We start from the raw sequence: 20,884 nt of genomic DNA, 5'->3' as shown, positions 1-20,884 counted from the left end.
TTACATTTGCTCACATTGACCCTAGACCCACCCGAAAAATGAATATTGAAAGAACTTTTGAATAGCCGTAAGTTGGTTGGTGGCTATTGTTGCTGGTGTCGACACATTCTTTCTTATAAATGTCAGTGGATTGCCAAGGCATGGACTTGGTATCAATTGCTGAACTCGCTTCATCTGTGGGACTTTTGGTGACGCTGCAGTCTTAATAGTAGAAATAGTGGCTACATGGTAGTCAACTGCAAATCGCCTGCAAATTCTCAGATGACTTGGCGTTTCACTCGATTTCCGGTCTACGTACTTACAAACGTTCTTCTTGTGTTTTTCTCGTGGCCAGATTTCATCTCTGTAATTTATAAATTCAAATTACGTATGATATGTGCTTCCTCTACGGTTTAAAGTTGCTCCGTTATCAAGGTATCCATCTTCTTTTCGTTATCGGAACGCTTGATGAGATCTGATGAAAGTTGATTTATTATTGTAAAAACAGTTGAGATATGAGATCACGGGTCGTTTGAAAGCGACACTACTCGAAGTGTCTTGCACTCCAGATTTTTTGATGTCGAATTGTTCCTTCGGGTCTAAATAGTAAGAAAAAAGCTTTTTTAAAATCTTTTATCGAGCTATTCGTTTTTGCGAGCTTAATTAGTTATGAAAAAAGCGTAAAAGCGAGCCAAAACATGAGGAAGAGTACGTAAAAGTACGCTTTTTTCATAACTAATTAAGCTCGCAAAAACGAATAGCTCGATAAAAGATTTAAAAAAAGATTTTCTTACTATTTAGACCCCAAGGAACAATTCGACATCAAAAAATCTGGAGTGCAAGACACTTCGAATAGTGTCGCGTTCAAACGACCCGTGAGATGTGTTTAGGCTTCTTGCTGAGCAAAACAATAAGATTGTAAAGATTTGAGATACCTTATCTTATTGGACCTTATCTTAATTTATTGATCCAAGATAAGAAACAAAGTTGACTACACAATAGTAGTTATTAGAATTTTATTTATTGTTGGACAGAATGTCTCTTTTATACCTAATACCATACTACATAAAATTGCTAACATAACAACACTATATTATTACATATAGGTACCTACCCCGATTTTCCCCCACAGTTACAACTTGTGAGAATCAAAATCACAAAGCTGTGTTAGTGTTCGTTATAGTATTTCCATATATTTTTCCTGGTTTTATAAGTTAACATACAAAATTAAAATAAAACAACATAAAAAAAAAACAATTTCTTCTCAATTGTTTTATGTTAATATGTGACTTTTACATTTTGTGTCCTGAATATGAATCGTATTATTTTATTTAAATAATCTTCGAGTATTTTAATTTCTGTTTTTAAATTTATTACCTTGAAATAGTTCTTTATTCTGTTATACCTAAGTTTTATTCAAAACTTTCAAGCATTACATACAAAATTAACATTGCATACCTAATGAGGTCATTATAAATCGCATTCTTGTAGGTTTTGAATTATAGCGTTGGTTAGAACTAATTGCACTATCAGTCAAAAAATTTATTGGGGTTGGAGAAATAAGAATGGGCTAAGCGATGGGTGCCCAAATGAAGTGTACTGGCCTAAAGTCAGAACTATAATTGGAGGATGAAGTCGGAAGCTAATGTCAATTGTTGTTGTTTTCTTTGATTTTTCGATAAGTTTTCAACCGTCGAGTGACGTTGCGAGCGCTGTTCCCCTCCGTTTCATCCGACGCATCCGACAATTATAGTTCTGGCTTAAGTGTTAAACAAATTGAAGGTCTTCTAAAAATTAGAGATGGGTTCCGTTGGTTTTAAACGATGAGTTGAACAACAAAAAAGAAGTTGGCAGAAAGGTCTTGAAGACTTTAAAACAATCACTTTTTGATCGATTTGAATTGAACTTTAAAAATAATTAATTTTTACAGCTAATACCAGAAACTATTTTCGTTTGGACTGCAAAATTAATTAGATAAGTTGTTGTGATGTATGTCGATTATCTTTGTCCATGATATGAATGTATTTAATCGATGACAATTTTCCAGAATGATTAAGATACTCAAGCTCTTCTGTCATTTTATTAACAAGAACCTGCAAATAAGAACGAGCATCTCTTTCATCAAGGACCCATTGAATTATTTCAGTTATTTGTTTTTCCCATTGAAAAATTGTTTTCTGTTTTAACCTACAAAAATATATAAGGTAAATTAGTTACAAGATATATATTTATTTAACTTACATAAGCTCACGGCATTTCTTTTCGACCTCCTTATTTTTATTTTGTAGTATACTACGACTTTCCTTGACCTTATCAATTTCGGAATATAGTGCTTGTTTCTCTTCAATCCATGCGCTTTTATCTCTCCCATATTTTTTTTTCAACTCAAGTATAGTTTCTACATAATTGGCTTCTGCATCGTCATTTGTTTTTTGTGATTCCAATCTAAACATTTCGGGGAAAGTATTAGGTTCTTTAAATTTTCCACTTAATGTTGAAACAGTCGGCGTTAAGTGAGATAGGGGATTACTAAACGATTCAGAAGAATTATCATCATTATTTCCTTTTTCTAAATGAAACACATCTGACGAGTATCCTAAGGATGATGGACTTTCAATAGAGTTCGCAGTCCACACGTCAGACTGAAGCTTTCGATAGCACTCATCTGATCTTTCACGTAGTTTTCGTTGTTTCGATGCTCCTGCAAGTGCATCTTCCATCCGTAATTCCAGTTCCCTTTTACTTTTTTCGGACTTTCTTAATTCACTCCGAAGGCAATCGATTTTCTGCATAGCTGTGTCTAGTTCCTCTTCTTTCTCTCTGACCTTAAAAGCAACAATATATATTCTTTTTAATTAAATAGCACTACCTATTTAGAAAGATGAAGTATATTTTAAAAAATTCTTCAAATAATTCCAGTCATCTTAGATAAGAAGTTGGCTTAAGGTCGGGAAAAAAGAACTGAACTGAATTTATATTAGCGATTAACCTATGTCATTTTGTCCATACCATATGGACAAAATGAATTTTCATACTTTTTGACGTGATAACGTCATATAAATCGATGAACTATAGTAGCCACCACAAAAAAGTGACGCCATTTTCTAACGTTATGCCCGTCGTACACCTAGCCTTCAACGCACTCAACGCGAATTTAACAAATTAATTATAAAAAAACGACGGTACTATACGGAAACTTTTTAATTAATTTGTTTAGCAGTGATCTCCAACTATCTTAAACTTAAACTCGTTGTTTGAATATAATTGAAAGCACCATCAATTAGAATTTAAGGTTTTAAATTTGCGTTGAATGCGTTGAGAGCTAGGTGTACGACGCCACTGTGGGATGAAATGGGATTCTAGAGCGCGCCAAAAGTTCGTTTGAGAAGATTATACTATGTAAGGTCTTATTTTCTTCTGCATTTACTTTTTAAGGTCGTTGTTAACATTTTTTATATGCAGAAAATCGAAAACAAAATAAGGGTGAGAGGGTTGAGGGGTTAATAAGCTCGGTTAAAAGAGAAGTATCAATCTCGGTAGGTGCAATTTAAAACTGTCATATAAAATATGTTTTTGTGTTCTTATAATCTTGTTTTAAGATTTGATTTTTATGATATCAAATTAAATTAATTATTTGCATGTTGGGGTAAGAAGATGGGAGAGTATAGGTATTCTTCTGGGTAAGAAAGATTTATGGACTGACTGCATAATGAAAAGATAATAATAATGCCCTTTTGAAATAAAAGCATCTTTTTTTATTTTAAGATTATTTTTTCATAATTTATTCTGAATCACAATAAGTATTAATATTTGAGTTCTCGTTATTTTCCTCATTTTGAAAAAGAAGTTATCTACAACTTAATCATTTTAAGTTTTTTCTTTTTTTATTGTTGTTTTCCGAATTGATGATACATAAGGATCTGAAGATACCAGAAGCATGCTTAATAAATCCGTGTTGGTATTTATTCTTGAATTTTTTCTGGTGTGGTCTCTTCTCATTAGCCTATATTCTTTATTACATGCTTCTGCAGCTTCTTCTGACAGTTAACCTTCGACCGTGAATAAAGATATAATGACCAAATAAATTTTATTGGGTTATATGAAATTTACTTATTTATTTAACGAATGACATGAGCACCATACAATAAAATTTGATGTACGCTAGATGGAAGATAAAACCACGGATAGAGCGTAACAAACAATTTTGCGGTCTCGCGACCAAATGCCTCAAATTAATTTTTTTTTAATCTCCGGGCTGTGTTCCCATTTTTTGTTGTTCCTGCGCCAATGTAAATGAAATGCAAATTTATCTTTTTGTTCGTAAGTCATTTTAAAAGTTAAAAACTGTAAGAACTTTAAAAAAGGAGATACTTTTGAATTTTGATTATAACGTTAAAAATATAAAACACATAACACGCACTTGTAACTACTTGGAAGCTTAACTGAGCTGAGAGTCTATTAAGCTTTCGCGACTTAAGTAATGTTTAAACGACTGACAAACAATTTATGTTATAATTCAAATCGTGGCATATACATAGGTATAAAATGGCAGACAATACGACAACTTACCAGTCGTGAAAAATAGAAATGTAACGTCATTTTGATTGATAATCTCTCACAAAATATCGTATAACTAGACAAGTTGGCTGGAATTGGCTATGATTTTTTGGCAAGTTTAGTTCAGAATCTAGCCAACCAAGAAAATGAAAAGAGAAGAGCTTGCGCGAGCTTGCAAAATTTTGGCGGTCTTTTGAAAACAAAACTTGTGGGAAAAAGCACTTAATTTAATTGTGTCCATTATAAGCAACGAATAAAAATATAAAGTTGTTGTTCATCATTACGGATTCCTTACATTACTTAGTAGTGGGGAAAAAAATCCTAGCTCATATATGTTTATAAAAGATTAATATCGATTGATTGAAAATGGACCAATTTGGCTTGGAAATTTAAATTATTAAAAGTCCTCTTTGATACGACGAATAACGGAAAAGTGTGTTGAGTTTTCCAATAATGAGTACTAGATTTCTTTTTGTTCAAGTATTAAGAGTGTTCTCTGAAAATATTAAATATTTTCGAAACATTTTTTGAAAATGGGTTTTGGCCCATTTCATCCCACAGCTCGACGGGCATTACACTATCGCACTTTCGCAGTGCGGCAAAAAATTTCAATTAAAAATAAACTATTACAGATACAAAAATCTTCTATTGCTTATTTGAAAGATAATAACCTAAAGCTTAATCCAAATTAATGATTTTTAAAAATTCTGTCATTTAATAGGGTAAACAGGGGTAAAACGGAAAGATGAAATTTAGGCTAAAATCTAAACGCGAAGTTGTAGAGAATTGATTTTTTTTGCTATAGATAGATGAGACTAATTTAATAATAATTGAATTTAAGAAAAAATTCTAAGAACATTTGGAACTAAGCTATACGTTTTGTTTGCACGTTGTACACGTGTTGGGGCTATGACAAAATGATGATTTTAGGTAAAGGAAATTTTTTTTGACAATTCTAAAGATGCCAGGTGAAATATAAGGGAAACAAAATTTAAGCGTCTGATACGGATTTTTTTCCAACCCTCTGAGTTTCGAAATATGAATTTTTGAAAAACACCTTGTATTTTTGGGTAGTTTTTGATTTTTTCCTTTTTTTGGAGCGTTCAAAAAACTTATAGGACATGTAGAGCTTAGCTATACGCATGCATGTGCAAAAAATTGAAGTGATTAATTGATTTTTGACTGAATAACGGAAGAAACAAGTTTTAAAAAAAAAGTTTTTTTTTACCGTTTTTAAACGATTTTTATCGTTTTTGATTTTTATCTTTTTTTCTTCAACAGTTAGAGAAATAAAGTATACAGAGCAATGATAGATCATAACCAGGACTATATGTGTACAAAATTTATTTTGTTAAACTCAATTTTGAGATAACGGTAAAATAAAACTTTCAAATTCAACAGGTTATAAATTTTGATCTAGAGTAGATAGATTAGACTTTTATGAGCATCCTTATACAATTGCCTTTCATTTGGTATATCACACATAATGGTACACTAACTACAAGCTACACAATGTTAAATCAAAAAACTTGCGAAAAACCTTAAAACACCAGTGGAGATCTGTTGATCATGAACAGCCACCAGGGCCCTATTTCATTGATGATACATCACATACATTACATACATCATACATTAACATTTTTTTCATACATACAATTTTTTGTTTCATAGATTTCATTGGAAATTATGTATAAAATTTATGTCGTTTTCGATTGGTTTCACTCAAGGATTCACTCATTCTGAAATCCAATAAAACAGTTTAAATCGCTTCCACTCAATTCTGAAATTTTATAACTGTGTTGGTGAATAATCAAATAAAATTTTTTTGCTTTTCTACTAGGAAATTTGATTTGACGTTAATTATTTAAATATTAGTGATTTTGAGTGAATTCTGTTTTGAAATCAAGAAGAGAATTTTGATTCTGAGAAACTTTCTGTCTGTCATATTCGTGCGAATAAAACACTTTCAGAAGGCTTCTGAATCATTCCGGACGCTTCCGGAGAGCCAATCGAAAACGACATTATTGTTTTAGTTGATGTATTTATTTTGACAATTCGTTTGAATGAATTGTGAGGTTAGGTTTCGGTTGAGCCTAGGGATTATTTTTTACGACTTATCAAAACGAAAAGTAACAGAAACTTGCGTGTCATGAAATTTCAAAATAAAACAAGAAAAGACAATGAATAATTATTTTCTTTGCAAAAACACAAAATATACTATGTGCATATTCCTTATGATTAAATTATGAACACAAAACTCCCATTTTTATACTTTTATTAAGTAAATAAATTTTGTTTACAGCAAAAAGACTTGCTGTATGAAATGTATGAAAAATTAAGATAAAATGTAATAAAATGATGTATGATAAATTTCTATGAAACAGTATCATGCAACATTGGAATACTTCCAGTCGATTCTCCGTTCATACACTGATGTATGACAGTTCTTCATACAACATTTCTATGAAACAGAAGTAATACATCAGAACTGTCAATATCATACAATGTATGTAATGTTTTATTTATGAAATAGGCCCCAGTGCGGGAAGTACCGCAATCTCAGTCTGGAATTTCGACATGGTTGACATGCCTAGAGAGCCGACTCGTACCCCCCTTGCCTAAAACACCCGCAAATTTAATTTCAGATAATTGGTATACATCTCTCTTATTTTTCTCTTGTTTTCCTATCTGTGAATACGTGTGAAAGCTATAATGTTCCTTTCACCAGTAGATGTCCTCACAAATTTTGAATTTATACATGATTTTGGTTTGTACATGAACTTGAATAGCTCAAATAGCTCACTCCAGACACCCACCTTTCAATAAATATGTACAGAAATAAAAAAAAAGGTTCGTGTTTTGAATTTATTATATTATTTTTTTATGAATTTATTCCTCTACCGAGCACTTAAATTGTTTTTAATTGTTTTGAGCTCAACTCCACAGTTGAATGTGTTGGTGCCATTTAAAATGCACGGGAAAACTACACATATAACCACTGCACAGTGGGTCACCTCCCATACAAAGTGCGGTCAAAAATATAATGACCATTTTTTTTTTAATGAAACACCTGTATTATCATTTTATATGATTTATTATTGCAAAAAAATGCATCAAGTCAGTTTTTTTAAAATTTTGGTTATTTTCAAGAAAAATAAAAAAAGGTAAAAAAAAATTTTTTTTGAAAATATAAAAAAAAATGGTTAATGCCGGAAATGGACCTGCCTGTCAGTCGAGCACTTTACCCTTACCCTCTAGTTCAGTCTTTTATAAAAATAATAGTGCCAAAAAGGAATTTTTTTAGTTTTACGTTGTAATTTTTTTTTCTCCGTGTATCGTCATTTAAACTCGTATTTATCGAAAAGGGGAAAAAACGGCGCTATTATTTCGAAAGGTAGGACGGTATTCTTCATTTGAGAACTTAAATTGTAGAGGGCACTCGAAGGCAAACCGACTAAATCTCTAATTTAATGAAAATTGAGCTAAATAAAAATGGTTAAAATTGCTTCGCTAACGAGCCCCATTACAATTAGCCTTAATGTTATTTAACAATATAATTTATGTTTTTAGAAAGTATTAACCTTCTCGTTTAATATCCATAACAATTTAATACTGTTCACAATTTTTAACACCAGCGATTAAAAAACTGTACCTTTTTTTATATACCGACTTTGAATGGCTATTAAGAAATGAAAAAAAGGGTAACCGTCAAATTTTTTTTTGGTTTTGGTTCGATGGGAGATTGTAGAACATTGTTTAATCATTGGATTTTAAAAAATTGACATTTACTTTTTTTTTGGTTCGATGGGAGATTGTAGAACGTTGTTTAATCATTGGATTTTAAAAAATTGACATTTACTTTTTTACTTGCGATATAGGTACTATAGGGCAAGTTTAGGATTCGTAAAAAAAATCGAACTCGAGATAACAATTTTACATGACATTACGATGATGGAGAATGCCAAAAAAGTGGGTCCGGCAATTCTGTCTGTCTGTCTGTCTGTCTGTCTGTCTGTCTCTATCTGGAGCTGCAGCTTAAACGAGTGAAGTGATTTTCTTTAAACTTGGTAGTTAGCAGTTTTTGGTGATTCTCTAGAGGGGAAATTGAAATTTTTTTTTATGAACAAAACTAACGGTACCTGCCATATAACGGAAATAGAAAAATTAATTTTTTTCAAAAACGGCTCTAACGATTTTGATTAAAATTTTTGTGTGTAGTACTACACATAAGAGCCAACTTTTTAAATAAAAAAAAATATTTTTTGTACCGTTATTAACGGTACCTGTCATAGAACGGTTTTTTTCGTTTCTGAATATCTCGTACAACATTAACCCGATTTAAATGAAAATTTTTATACAAAAGTGTGTAAGTAAAGATAATATTAAAATTTTAGAAAATTTTCAAAAAACGCATTTTTGGTTTTTTAAAAAATATTTCAAAATTTTTTTTTGAAAAATCAATTTTTTGAAAACGGATCAATGAAAAATTTTGGAATTTAGTTTTTATGTGTAAATTAATTATTTCTTCAAAATTGCATACCAACTTTTTTTTTGAAAAATGTTAAAAAAATTTTATACATAAAAAAAATTATTTTTTTAAAAAACGGCTCCTACAATTTTCGAAAATTTTTTTCTAAAAATACCTTTTTATACAAGAAATAAAATGGCATATTTATTTTTTTTAAGATAATTTAAAACGGAGTTTTATTAATTAATAAAACAGATTTAATTTTTTTATACTACTTATGAAATTTCTTCAAAATGTCAAATTTTAAATTTCTTGTATAAAAAGCTTTAACATTTTAGTTACTTTAAGCATAAGAGCAAGTACGTGCGACCCCAGTCGTGCAATTTATTTATTTTTGACTTATGGCGGGACCCACTGTGCACTGTGGAGTTTTTCCTCTCATTGCAGCTTGTAGGGTGGAAGAGAAAAACCAACGAAGTCGCGTCTCTAGGTATTCCTTCCTCTATGGTTGACATTAGGGATGGGCCGATATTTCAGTAACAGGTATTGAATAACAGGTATTTCAGTAACAGGTATTGGAAAGTAGCAATAACAACTTGCTACTCATCAGGGAAAATACCTGTTACTGAAATAACAGTTAATATTTTCAGTATCTAAATAAATTTAAATTAAATTATTTTTTTTTGCAATCCAAGAAAATTTTCGGTAATAAGAAGGTTAATAAAATGAAAAATACCTACTAATTACTATCTAAACAACTTTCTCTTATCCTACACAAAAAATTAATTTTATCGGTAATAATCTGTAATACCTGTTACTCGGATCAAAATTATCTGCTTAAACATGGTACGCTGCTCGCGCTAAATTTTAGCTGAGATAAAATTCCCATACAAGTTATCGATAACTTGTATGGGATCCATTTTATCTCCGCTAAAAATTTTCGATAATTTGTACGGGAGCTAAAATTTAGCGCGAGCAGCGTACCAGGCTTTAGTCAAAATTATCAAGGAATTTATAATAGCCGTGTTTTATTGGTAACTCAGTACTTAGCTCAGTAAAATTTTACACGGGAAACAACAACAAATGATTGCTGAGGATAAACAAATGTTTTGTATTTGTTGGTTTACAGAGAAACTGTTTTTATAGACTTATACATTTTTGACCCTTCAACAATATAGGATTATAAAAAATAAATAAAAGTTATCGTTTTTTTTTGTTTGCAGCATAAAATTTTTACTTAGTAAAATACTGAGTACCAATAAAACACGGCTAATACCTGTTACTTTTGATAAAATTCATCTTTGATACTTTCCGTTCAGGCGAATAATCTGTTAAAAACACAAACGCTCCTATAATACCTGTTATTCGGATCAAAATGATCTCCTTACTCAAAATTATCAAGGAATTTATAATTCCTGTTACTTTTGATAAAATTCATCTTTGATACTTTCAGTTCAGGCAAATAATCTGTTAAAAACACAAACGCTCCTATAGTACCTGTTATTCGGATCAAAATGATCTCCTTACTCAAAATTATCAAGGAATTTTTAAAACCTGTTACTATTGATAAAATTCATCTTTGATACTTTCAGTTCAGGCAAATAATCTGTTAAAAACACAAACGCTCCTATAGTACCTGTTATTCGGATCAAAATGATCTCTTTACTCAAAATTATCAAGGAATTTTTAATACCTGTTACTTTTGATAAAATTCATCTTTGATACTTTCAGTTCAGGCAAATAATCTGTTAAAAACACAAACGCTCCTATAGTACCTGTTATTCGGATCAAAATGATCTCCTTACTCAAAATTATCAAGGAATTTTTAATACCTGTTACTTTTGATAAAATTCATCTTTGATACTTTCAGTTCAGGCAAATAATCTGTTAAAAACACAAACGCTCCTATAGTACCTGTTATTCGGATCAAAATGATCTCCTTACTCAAAATTATCAAGGAATTTTTAATACCTGTTACTTTTGATAAAATTCATCTTTGATACTTTCAGTTCAGGCAAATAATCTGTTAAAAACACAAACGCTCCTATAGTACCTGTTATTCGGATCAAAATGATCTCCTGTTACTTTTGATAAAATTCATCTTTGATACTTTCAGTTCTGGCAAATAATCTGTTAAAAACACAAACGCTCCTATAGTACCTGTTATTCGGATCAAAATGATCTCCTTACTCAAAATTATCAAGGAATTTATAATACCTGTTACTTTTGATAAAATTCATCTTTGATACTTTTAGTTCAGGCGAATAATCTGTTAAAAACACAAATGCTCATATAATACCTGTTACTCGGAAATTATCTGCTTACTCAAAATTATCGAGGAACTTATAATAATTTTTTTTTTGCTCTAAAACTTATTTTCTGATGTTTTTCTTGAATTTTTTTATTTGTATTTTTATTATTTTTAATTTGCTCTATTACCCGATGGTATTTTTTCGTTAACGTGTTCGCTTTTGAGATTGGAGACTTCAAAATTTTTTGTTTCGCTTCAGCTGCGTACTAGGCTTAAAGCTTAAGCCAAACACAACTCTGCTAATATTCTGAAAAACATTTAAACGCGGCTTAATTTTGGAGAGAATTTTGTATGCTAGCTTAAATTTAGTTCGTTCTGCGTATTTGGCTTTAATCAAGAATTTAGTTCATAATTGAGGAGTGACTTTTCAAAAGGGGATAAAATCACTTTCCACTTTTTTAAAACTAAGTATGTAGATTTCTTCTTTACATTCAAATGCTTTGCTTAGTTTAATCACAAAGTTAACACAAAAGACAGGCAAAATCTGAAAATCGTATGAAAAATCACAATTTATCATTTAGTTTTTTTTTTTTCGATTTTTTGATATATCAGATTTCAGAAATGACAAAAGGTGTTTGTATCCGGTTTTGAAAAGTCGCTCCTCAATTATCACCGGCGTTCCTTTGTGGGCATTTACTGCTTATATAATAAACTACTCTCTGCTAGTACTTAAAGTTGCTTTCAGCTACTTTTACTGTATTGAAAAAGTAGTTCAATAAATGTTTCCAAAGGAACGCAGCTATTTTATGATCTTGGTTTGTTTTTTTCACCAACTTAGAAATTAGAAAGAGAAAAGAAAAAGACAGTCTCAAAAAGAGCCCAATTTTGTTGATCCCGCCTTTATTTTTGTCAAATTAGAGCAATTAAAAAGTATCGTTATTTTACCGTTTGTCAGCAACAGCATTCAGCACCTAAGCAACCAATAAGAAGATGAACTTTTTTAAAAGAGCTTCGCCAAATTTTTCAAAAAAGATAAGCACTTTAAACAACAAACCAGGATTGTTGTAATTTTTCATTTTGTATGTTTTATTTACCCTAGGATTCATATTTATTGATAACGAAAACCTAAGAGCTATAATCTTGTTTCTTTGAAAATGATGTCTTTGAAAATATGTAAGTCATTCATCACTTTTTTAAAGCATAATACTAATCAAATCTCTTTAATAATTTCGTCGTTCTCCCCAATACCTGTTACTGTAAGAAATATTTCTATACCTGTTATTTTTGGTATAATTTTACATACGAAAAATGAGAAAATGTAAAATTAATACCAAAATTTCGTCGTTTTCCCCAATACCTGTTACTGTAAGAAATATTTCTATACCTGTTATTTTTGGTATAATTTTACATACGAAAAATGAGAAAATGTAAAATTAATACCAAAATTTCGTCGTTTTCCCCAATACCTGTTACTGTAAGAAATATTTCTATACCTGTAATTTTAGGTATCCATAATTAATGGTTTCATTATAATTACAGAAAAAAAAAACAATTTCGCAGGTTTTAGTTATATTTTGCATAAGATACGCATTTTATAACTACTTAAATTGCCACAAATTCAGATAATTTTCTGTTCTTATTAAATATCATTCTCAAAATAATGAGATTGCACTCTCGTTCTTTAGTGAAAATTGTATTACTAACTGTTATTTCAGTAACAGGTATTTATACCTGTTATTGGAAAGTAGCAATAACAGGTAGTAACGGTTATCCAAAAGTAGCAGTTAAGCCCATCCCTATTTTATAGTGACATGAGAACATTTTCCCGTCCTTGGTACAAAACCACCTTAGCTTCTCTCCAGGCCCTTGGAAGATGCGACAAGCTTATACTGCTTATCATTATGATTTCCAACTTTCGCAATATGATATCTGAGACGTTTTGTAGATCGGCGGGTATGATTTCATCTGGCCCAGGTGATTTGTATGGATCGAAGCTGTTTATTGCCCATATTAGTCTATCCTTGGAAAAAAGATCTTTACTAATTTGATAAAATTGGTTGAAGGGATGTCACTTATTGAGTTCGAGCTACCCGGGAAATGAGTGTCTAGTAGCAAGTTAGTGATTCCTCATAGGAGCTAGTCCAATCGTCATTTGAGTCTTTTAGAGAGCTCTTCATGGTTGGATTAGTTGAAAGGATTTTCCTAGGTCTAGATGCCTCAGAGGAGTCTTCAATTTTACTACAGGAGAATCTTTTACTTTTCCGTAGTTGTTTCTTGTAACTGCAATGTAGCCTATCCCTCAGGTCTAACATCTACTCCTACTTGTCAACCTATGAAACACCATCCTACATTATTACCAACCTAAACAGCATTATGACGTTTAGCCACATGCTCATTCTTTAACCTCAACTCATTGCGAATTATACTTGAATTATTAATACTTGAATTATAAATGAATTAAAGTAAAACTTAAAGTAAATTAATGACTATTATTTACATGGTGCCGAAACCCAATTAATTTTTCAATAAAAATTAAATAAAAAACAAAAAAAAAAAAAAAATTTACATTAATTTTTCAATAAAAATTATTATAAAAAATGGTAGAACCAGCCGCAGCCGCAGACAATCTCTGCCAATTTCTCCGACCACCTAAGCCCATCGTCATCGAACACGACAAGGACATGGCAAACGAGTGGAAACTTTGGAAGCAGCAATACGAATTCTTTGAAACTGCTACAGGCATGAACACCAAGCCTCAAAATGTCCAAGTAGCAACGTTCATGTCCGCAATCAGACAAATATACAATTCACAGCCAACAAATGCTGAAAGGACGCTCGCCGAGGTAAAGATACTTTTTGAAACATATTTCACTCCAAAAATTAACACCACATTTGAGAGGTACAAATTCAACAAAATAGCTCAGAAGGATGGCGAATCCATAGACGAACTCATGTCAAGACTTCGCTTACAAGCGCAGAATTGTGCTTTTGAAGGCCTCAACGACAGCCTTCTCAGAGACCAACTCATACTCGGTATCAAAAGCGACTATCTTCGCACAAAACTGTTGTCCCAAGACATAGATCTCGAAAAGGCAATCCAACTATGTCAGGCTACAGAAATGGCTCAAAAACAATCCGCCCAAATCATCAATGAAGGCGAAAAAGCAGTTAATTTTGTTAGAAAGGGTAACACTACTAAAAGCAAAAAATTTGACTGCCGCAATTGTGGTAAAAACCATGAAATCCGCAAATGTTCCGCCTACAATCATGTTTGCAGGAAGTGCAATAAGAAAAATCATTTTGAAAAATTTTGCAGAGGCAAAACTGCGAAAACTCACCAGAAAAGTAGTGACACCTTGCCCAAGGAAATTAATATCTGTGAAGAATACGAAGATGATGACGATTCACTTTTTATTGGTGCAGTTTCCGAAAACGGCAACCGGCAAACCGACAACTTTACTGAAAAATTATTCATAGAAGGTAAGCCATATATGATTAAACTGGACACGGGTGCCCAGTGTAACGTGCTGCCTAAACGTTTAATCGAAACTACCAATTCTAACCTCAAACCGAGTAGTGTAAAGCACCTCGTCTCGTTCAGTAATCACCGAATGAAGGTACTCGGCGAAGCACTCATACCATGCTCAATAGCAGGCCAACTGTGCAAAATATCTTTCAAAGTTGTAGCTGAAGACATCAAACCAATTCTCGGAGCCAATGCTTGCGGAAAACTAGGACTTGTCACCAGAGTCAACCAAATTAAAATAGATGACAGCATTTTTGAAGGTCTAGGTTGTCTCAAAGACTACGAATATGATGGTTAATAAAATGAAAAATACCTACTAATTACTATCTAAACAACTTTCTCTTATCCTACACAAAAAATTAATTTTATCGGTAATAATCTGTAATACCTGTTACTCGGATCAAAATTATCTGCTTAAACATGGTACGCTGCTCGCGCTAAATTTTAGCTGAGATAAAATTCCCATACAAGTTATCGATAACTTGTATGGGATCCATTTTATCTCCGCTAAAAATTTTCGATAATTTGTACGGGAGCTAAAATTTAGCGCGAGCAGCGTACCAGGCTTTAGTCAAAATTATCAAGGAATTTATAATAGCCGTGTTTTATTGGTAACTCAGTACTTAGCTCAGTAAAATTTTACACGGGAAACAACAACAAATGATTGCTGAGGATAAACAAATGTTTTGTATTTGTTGGTTTACAGAGCAACTGTTTTTATAGACTTATACATTTTTGACCCTTCAACAATATAGGATTATAAAAAATAAATAAAAGTTATCGTTTTTTGTTGTTTGCAGCATAAAATTTTTACTTAGTAAAATACTGAGTACCAATAAAACACGGCTAATACCTGTTACTTTTGATAAAATTCATCTTTGATACTTTCCGTTCAGGCGAATAATCTGTTAAAAACACAAACGCTCCTATAATACCTGTTATTCGGATCAAAATGATCTCCTTACTCAAAATTATCAAGGAATTTATAATTCCTGTTACTTTTGATAAAATTCATCTTTGATACTTTCAGTTCAGGCAAATAATCTGTTAAAAACACAAACGCTCCTATAGTACCTGTTATTCGGATCAAAATGATCTCCTTACTCAAAATTATCAAGGAATTTTTAAAACCTGTTACTATTGATAAAATTCATCTTTGATACTTTCAGTTCAGGCAAATAATCTGTTAAAAACACAAACGCTCCTATAGTACCTGTTATTCGGATCAAAATGATCTCTTTACTCAAAATTATCAAGGAATTTTTAATACCTGTTACTTTTGATAAAATTCATCTTTGATACTTTCAGTTCAGGCAAATAATCTGTTAAAAACACAAACGCTCCTATAGTACCTGTTATTCGGATCAAAATGATCTCCTTACTCAAAATTATCAAGGAATTTTTAATACCTGTTACTTTTGATAAAATTCATCTTTGATACTTTCAGTTCAGGCAAATAATCTGTTAAAAACACAAACGCTCCTATAGTACCTGTTATTCGGATCAAAATGATCTCCTTACTCAAAATTATCAAGGAATTTTTAATACCTGTTACTTTTGATAAAATTCATCTTTGATACTTTCAGTTCAGGCAAATAATCTGTTAAAAACACAAACGCTCCTATAGTACCTGTTATTCGGATCAAAATGATCTCCTGTTACTTTTGATAAAATTCATCTTTGATACTTTCAGTTCTGGCAAATAATCTGTTAAAAACACAAACGCTCCTATAGTACCTGTTATTCGGATCAAAATGATCTCCTTACTCAAAATTATCAAGGAATTTATAATACCTGTTACTTTTGATAAAATTCATCTTTGATACTTTTAGTTCAGGCGAATAATCTGTTAAAAACACAAATGCTCATATAATACCTGTTACTCGGAAATTATCTGCTTACTCAAAATTATCGAGGAACTTATAATAATTTTTTTTTTGCTCTAAAACTTATTTTCTGATGTTTTTCTTGAATTTTTTTATTTGTATTTTTATTATTTTTAATTTACTCTATTACCCGATGGTATTTTTTCGTTAACGTGTTCGCTTTTGAGATTGGAGACTTCAAAATTTTTTGTTTCGCTTCAGCTGCGTACTAGGCTTAAAGCTTAAGCCAAACACAACTCTGCTAATATTCTGAAAAACATTTAAACGCGGCTTAATTTTGGAGAGAATTTTGTATGCTAGCTTAAATTTAGTTCGTTCTGCGTACTTGGCTTTAATCAAGAATTTAGTTCATAATTGAGGAGTGACTTTTCAAAAGGGGATAAAATCACTTTCCACTTTTTTAAAACTAAGTATTAAGATTTCTTCTTTACATTCAAATGCTTTGCTTAGTTTAATCACAAAGTTAACACAAAAGACAGGCAAAATCTGAAAATCGTATGAAAAATCACAATTTATCATTTAGTTTTTTTTTTTTTTCGATTTTTTGATATATCAGATTTCAGAAATGACAAAAAGTGTTTGTATCCGGTTTTGAAAAGTCGCTCCTCAATTATCACCGGCGTTCCTTTGTGGGCATTTACTGCTTATATAATAAACTGCTCTCTGCTAGTACTTAAAGTTGCTTTCAGCTACTTTTACTGTATTGAAAAAGTAGTTCAATAAATGTTTCCAAAGGAACGCAGCTATTTTATGATCTTGGTTTGTTTTTTTCACCAACTTAGAAATTAGAAAGAGAAAAGAAAAAGACAGTCTCAAAAAGAGCCCAATTTTGTTGATCCCGCCTTTATTTTTGTCAAATTAGAGCAATTAAAAAGTATCGTTATTTTACCGTTTGTCAGCAACAGCATTCAGCACCTAAGCAACCAATAAGAAGATGAACTTTTTTAAAAGAGCTTCGCCAAATTTTTCAAAAAAGATAAGCACTTTAAACAACAAACCAGGATTGTTGTAATTTTTCATTTTGTATGTTTTATTTACCCTAGGATTCATATTTATTGATAACGAAAACCTAAGAGCGATAATCTTGTTTCTTTGAAAATGATGTCTTTGAAAATATGTAAGTCATTCATCACTTTTTTAAAGCATAATACTAATCAAATCTCTTTAATAATTTCGTCGTTCTCCCCAATACCTGTTACTGTAAGAAATATTTCTATACCTGTTATTTTTGGTATAATTTTACATACGAAAAATGAGAAAATGTAAAATTAATACCAAAATTTCGTCGTTTTCCCCAATACCTGTTACTGTAAGAAATATTTCTATACCTGTTATTTTTGGTATAATTTTACATACGAAAAATGAGAAAATGTAAAATTAATACCAAAATTTCGTCGTTTTCCCCAATACCTGTTACTGTAAGAAATATTTCTATACCTGTAATTTTAGGTATCCATAATTAATGGTTTCATTATAATTACAGAAAAAAAAAACAATTTCGCAGGTTTTAGTTATATTTTGCATAAGATACGCATTTTATAACTACTTAAATTGCCACAAATTCAGATAATTTTCTGTTCTTATTAAATATCATTCTCAAAATAATGAGATTGCACTCTCGTTCTTTAGTGAAAATTGTATTACTAACTGTTATTTCAGTAACAGGTATTTATACCTGTTATTGGAAAGTAGCAATAACAGGTAGTAACGGTTATCCAAAAGTAGCAGTTAAGCCCATCCCTATTTTATAGTGACATGAGAACATTTTCCCGTCCTTGGTACAAAACCACCTTAGCTTCTCTCCAGGCCCTTGGAAGATGCGACAAGCTTATACTGCTTATCATTATGATTTCCAACTTTCGCAATATGATATCTGAGACGTTTTGTAGATCGGCGGGTATGATTTCATCTGGCCCAGGTGATTTGTATGGATCGAAGCTGTTTATTGCCCATATTAGTCTATCCTTGGAAAAAAGATCTTTACTAATTTGATAAAATTGGTTGAATGGATGTCACTTATTGAGTTCGAGCTACCCGGGAAATGAGTGTCTAGTAGCAAGTTAGTGATTCCTCATAGGAGCTAGTCCAATCGTCATTTGAGTCTTTTAGAGAGCTCTTCATGGTTGGATTAGTTGAAAGGATTTTCCTAGGTCTAGATGCCTCAGAGGAGTCTTCAATTTTACTACAGGAGAATCTTTTACTTTTCCGTAGTTGTTTCTTGTAACTGCAATGTAGCCTATCCCTCAGGTCTAACATCTACTCCTACTTGTCAACCTATGAAACACCATCCTACATTATTACCAACCTAAACAGCATTATGACGTTTAGCCACATGCTCATTCTTTAACCTCAACTCATTGCGAATTATACTTGAATTATTAATACTTGAATTATAAATGAATTAAAGTAAAACTTAAAGTAAATTAATGACTATTATTTACATGGTGCCGAAACCCAATTAATTTTTCAATAAAAATTAAATAAAAAACAAAAAAAAAAAAAAAATTTACATTAATTTTTCAATAAAAATTATTATAAAAAATGGTAGAACCAGCCGCAGCCGCAGACAATCTCTGCCAATTTCTCCGACCACCTAAGCCCATCGTCATCGAACACGACAAGGACATGGCAAACGAGTGGAAACTTTGGAAGCAGCAATACGAATTCTTTGAAACTGCTACAGGCATGAACACCAAGCCTCAAAATGTCCAAGTAGCAACGTTCATGTTCGCAATCAGACAAATATACAATTCACAGCCAACAAATGCTGAAAGGACGCTCGCCGAGGTAAAGATACTTTTTGAAACATATTTCACTCCAAAAATTAACACCACATTTGAGAGGTACAAATTCAACAAAATAGCTCAGAAGGATGGCGAATCCATAGACGAACTCATGTCAAGACTTCGCTTACAAGCGCAGAATTGTGCTTTTGAAGGCCTCAACGACAGCCTTCTCAGAGACCAACTCATACTCGGTATCAAAAGCGACTATCTTCGCACAAAACTGTTGTCCCAAGACATAGATCTCGAAAAGGCAATCCAACTATGTCAGGCTACAGAAATGGCTCAAAAACAATCCGCCCAAATCATCAATGAAGGCGAAAAAGCAGTTAATTTTGTTAGAAAGGGTAACACTACTAAAAGCAAAAAATTTGACTGCCGCAATTGTGGTAAAAACCATGAAATCCGCAAATGTTCCGCCTACAATCATGTTTGCAGGAAGTGCAATAAGAAAAATCATTTTGAAAAATTTTGCAGAGGCAAAACTGCGAAAACTCACCAGAAAAGTAGTGACACCTTGCCCAAGGAAATTAATATCTGTGAAGAATACGAAGATGATGACGATTCACTTTTTATTGGTGCAGTTTCCGAAAACGGCAACCGGCAAACCGACAACTTTACTGAAAAATTATTCATAGAAGGTAAGCCATATATGATTAAACTGGACACGGGTGCCCAGTGTAACGTGCTGCCTAAACGTTTAATCGAAACTACCAATTCTAACCTCAAACCGAGTAGTGTAAAGCACCTCGTCTCGTTCAGTAATCACCGAATGAAGGTACTCAGCGAAGCACTCATACCATGCTCAATAGCAGGCCAACTGTGCAAAATATCTTTCAAAGTTGTAGCTGAAGACATCAAACCAATTCTCGGAGCCAATGCTTGCGGAAAACTAGGACTTGTCACCAGAGTCAACCAAATTAAAATAGATGACAGCATTTTTGAAGGTCTAGGTTGTCTCAAAGACTACGAATATGATGGTGACCTGGTAGATAACCCTTCGTTCCTAATTACACCTCCAAGACGAATTCCATTTAAAATTCGTAACGATGTTAAAGAGGAACTCGATAGAATGGTCAAATTAGGAGTCATCGAGCCCATGAGAGAAGCTGTCCGTGTCGCCTATGGTTGTGGTTCGAAAAAACAACAAAATTAGAATTTACATAGATCCCACATATGTCAACAAAAATATATTGCGCCGTCATCATCCTATGCAAACAATCGAAGAAATATCAGCTCAAATCACCGGTTCCAAACTATTCACCTTGCTAGACTGCAAACGTGGATTCTGGCAAATCCGAGTCTCCGATAGAACCAAGAAAATACTTACGTTTTCAACACCTTGGGGCAGATATGCCTGCAAAAGATTACCTTTAGGTATATCTGCCGCCCCTGAAGTATTCCAAAGCATTATGGAGTCCCTTTTATCACATT

The 20,884-nt window shown here is 32.1% G+C and overlaps 1 protein-coding gene across 1 annotated transcript in view; it reads right to left on the bottom strand.

The window, feature by feature from the left end:
- Positions 1-981: 981 nt before the first annotated feature.
- LOC129907392 (serine/threonine-protein kinase Genghis Khan) overlaps positions 982-20,884 on the bottom strand; it is a 98,929-nt gene continuing 79,026 nt past the window's right edge. The window contains exons 4-5 of the mRNA XM_055983572.1: positions 2,221-2,804; positions 982-2,166 (exon numbers count right to left, since the gene is read on the bottom strand). Coding sequence (XP_055839547.1) covers positions 1,950-2,166; positions 2,221-2,804 — 801 coding nt within the window. The 3' untranslated portion in view covers positions 982-1,949. The remainder of the gene's footprint in view (positions 2,167-2,220; positions 2,805-20,884) is intronic.

The sequence above is a fragment of the Episyrphus balteatus genome, chromosome 1, assembly GCF_945859705.1.
Source record: "Episyrphus balteatus chromosome 1, idEpiBalt1.1, whole genome shotgun sequence".
Taxonomy (NCBI): domain Eukaryota; kingdom Metazoa; phylum Arthropoda; class Insecta; order Diptera; family Syrphidae; genus Episyrphus; species Episyrphus balteatus.
The sequence above is the reverse complement of the archived record's forward strand: the minus strand, read 5'-3'. Positions and strand labels throughout refer to the sequence as shown.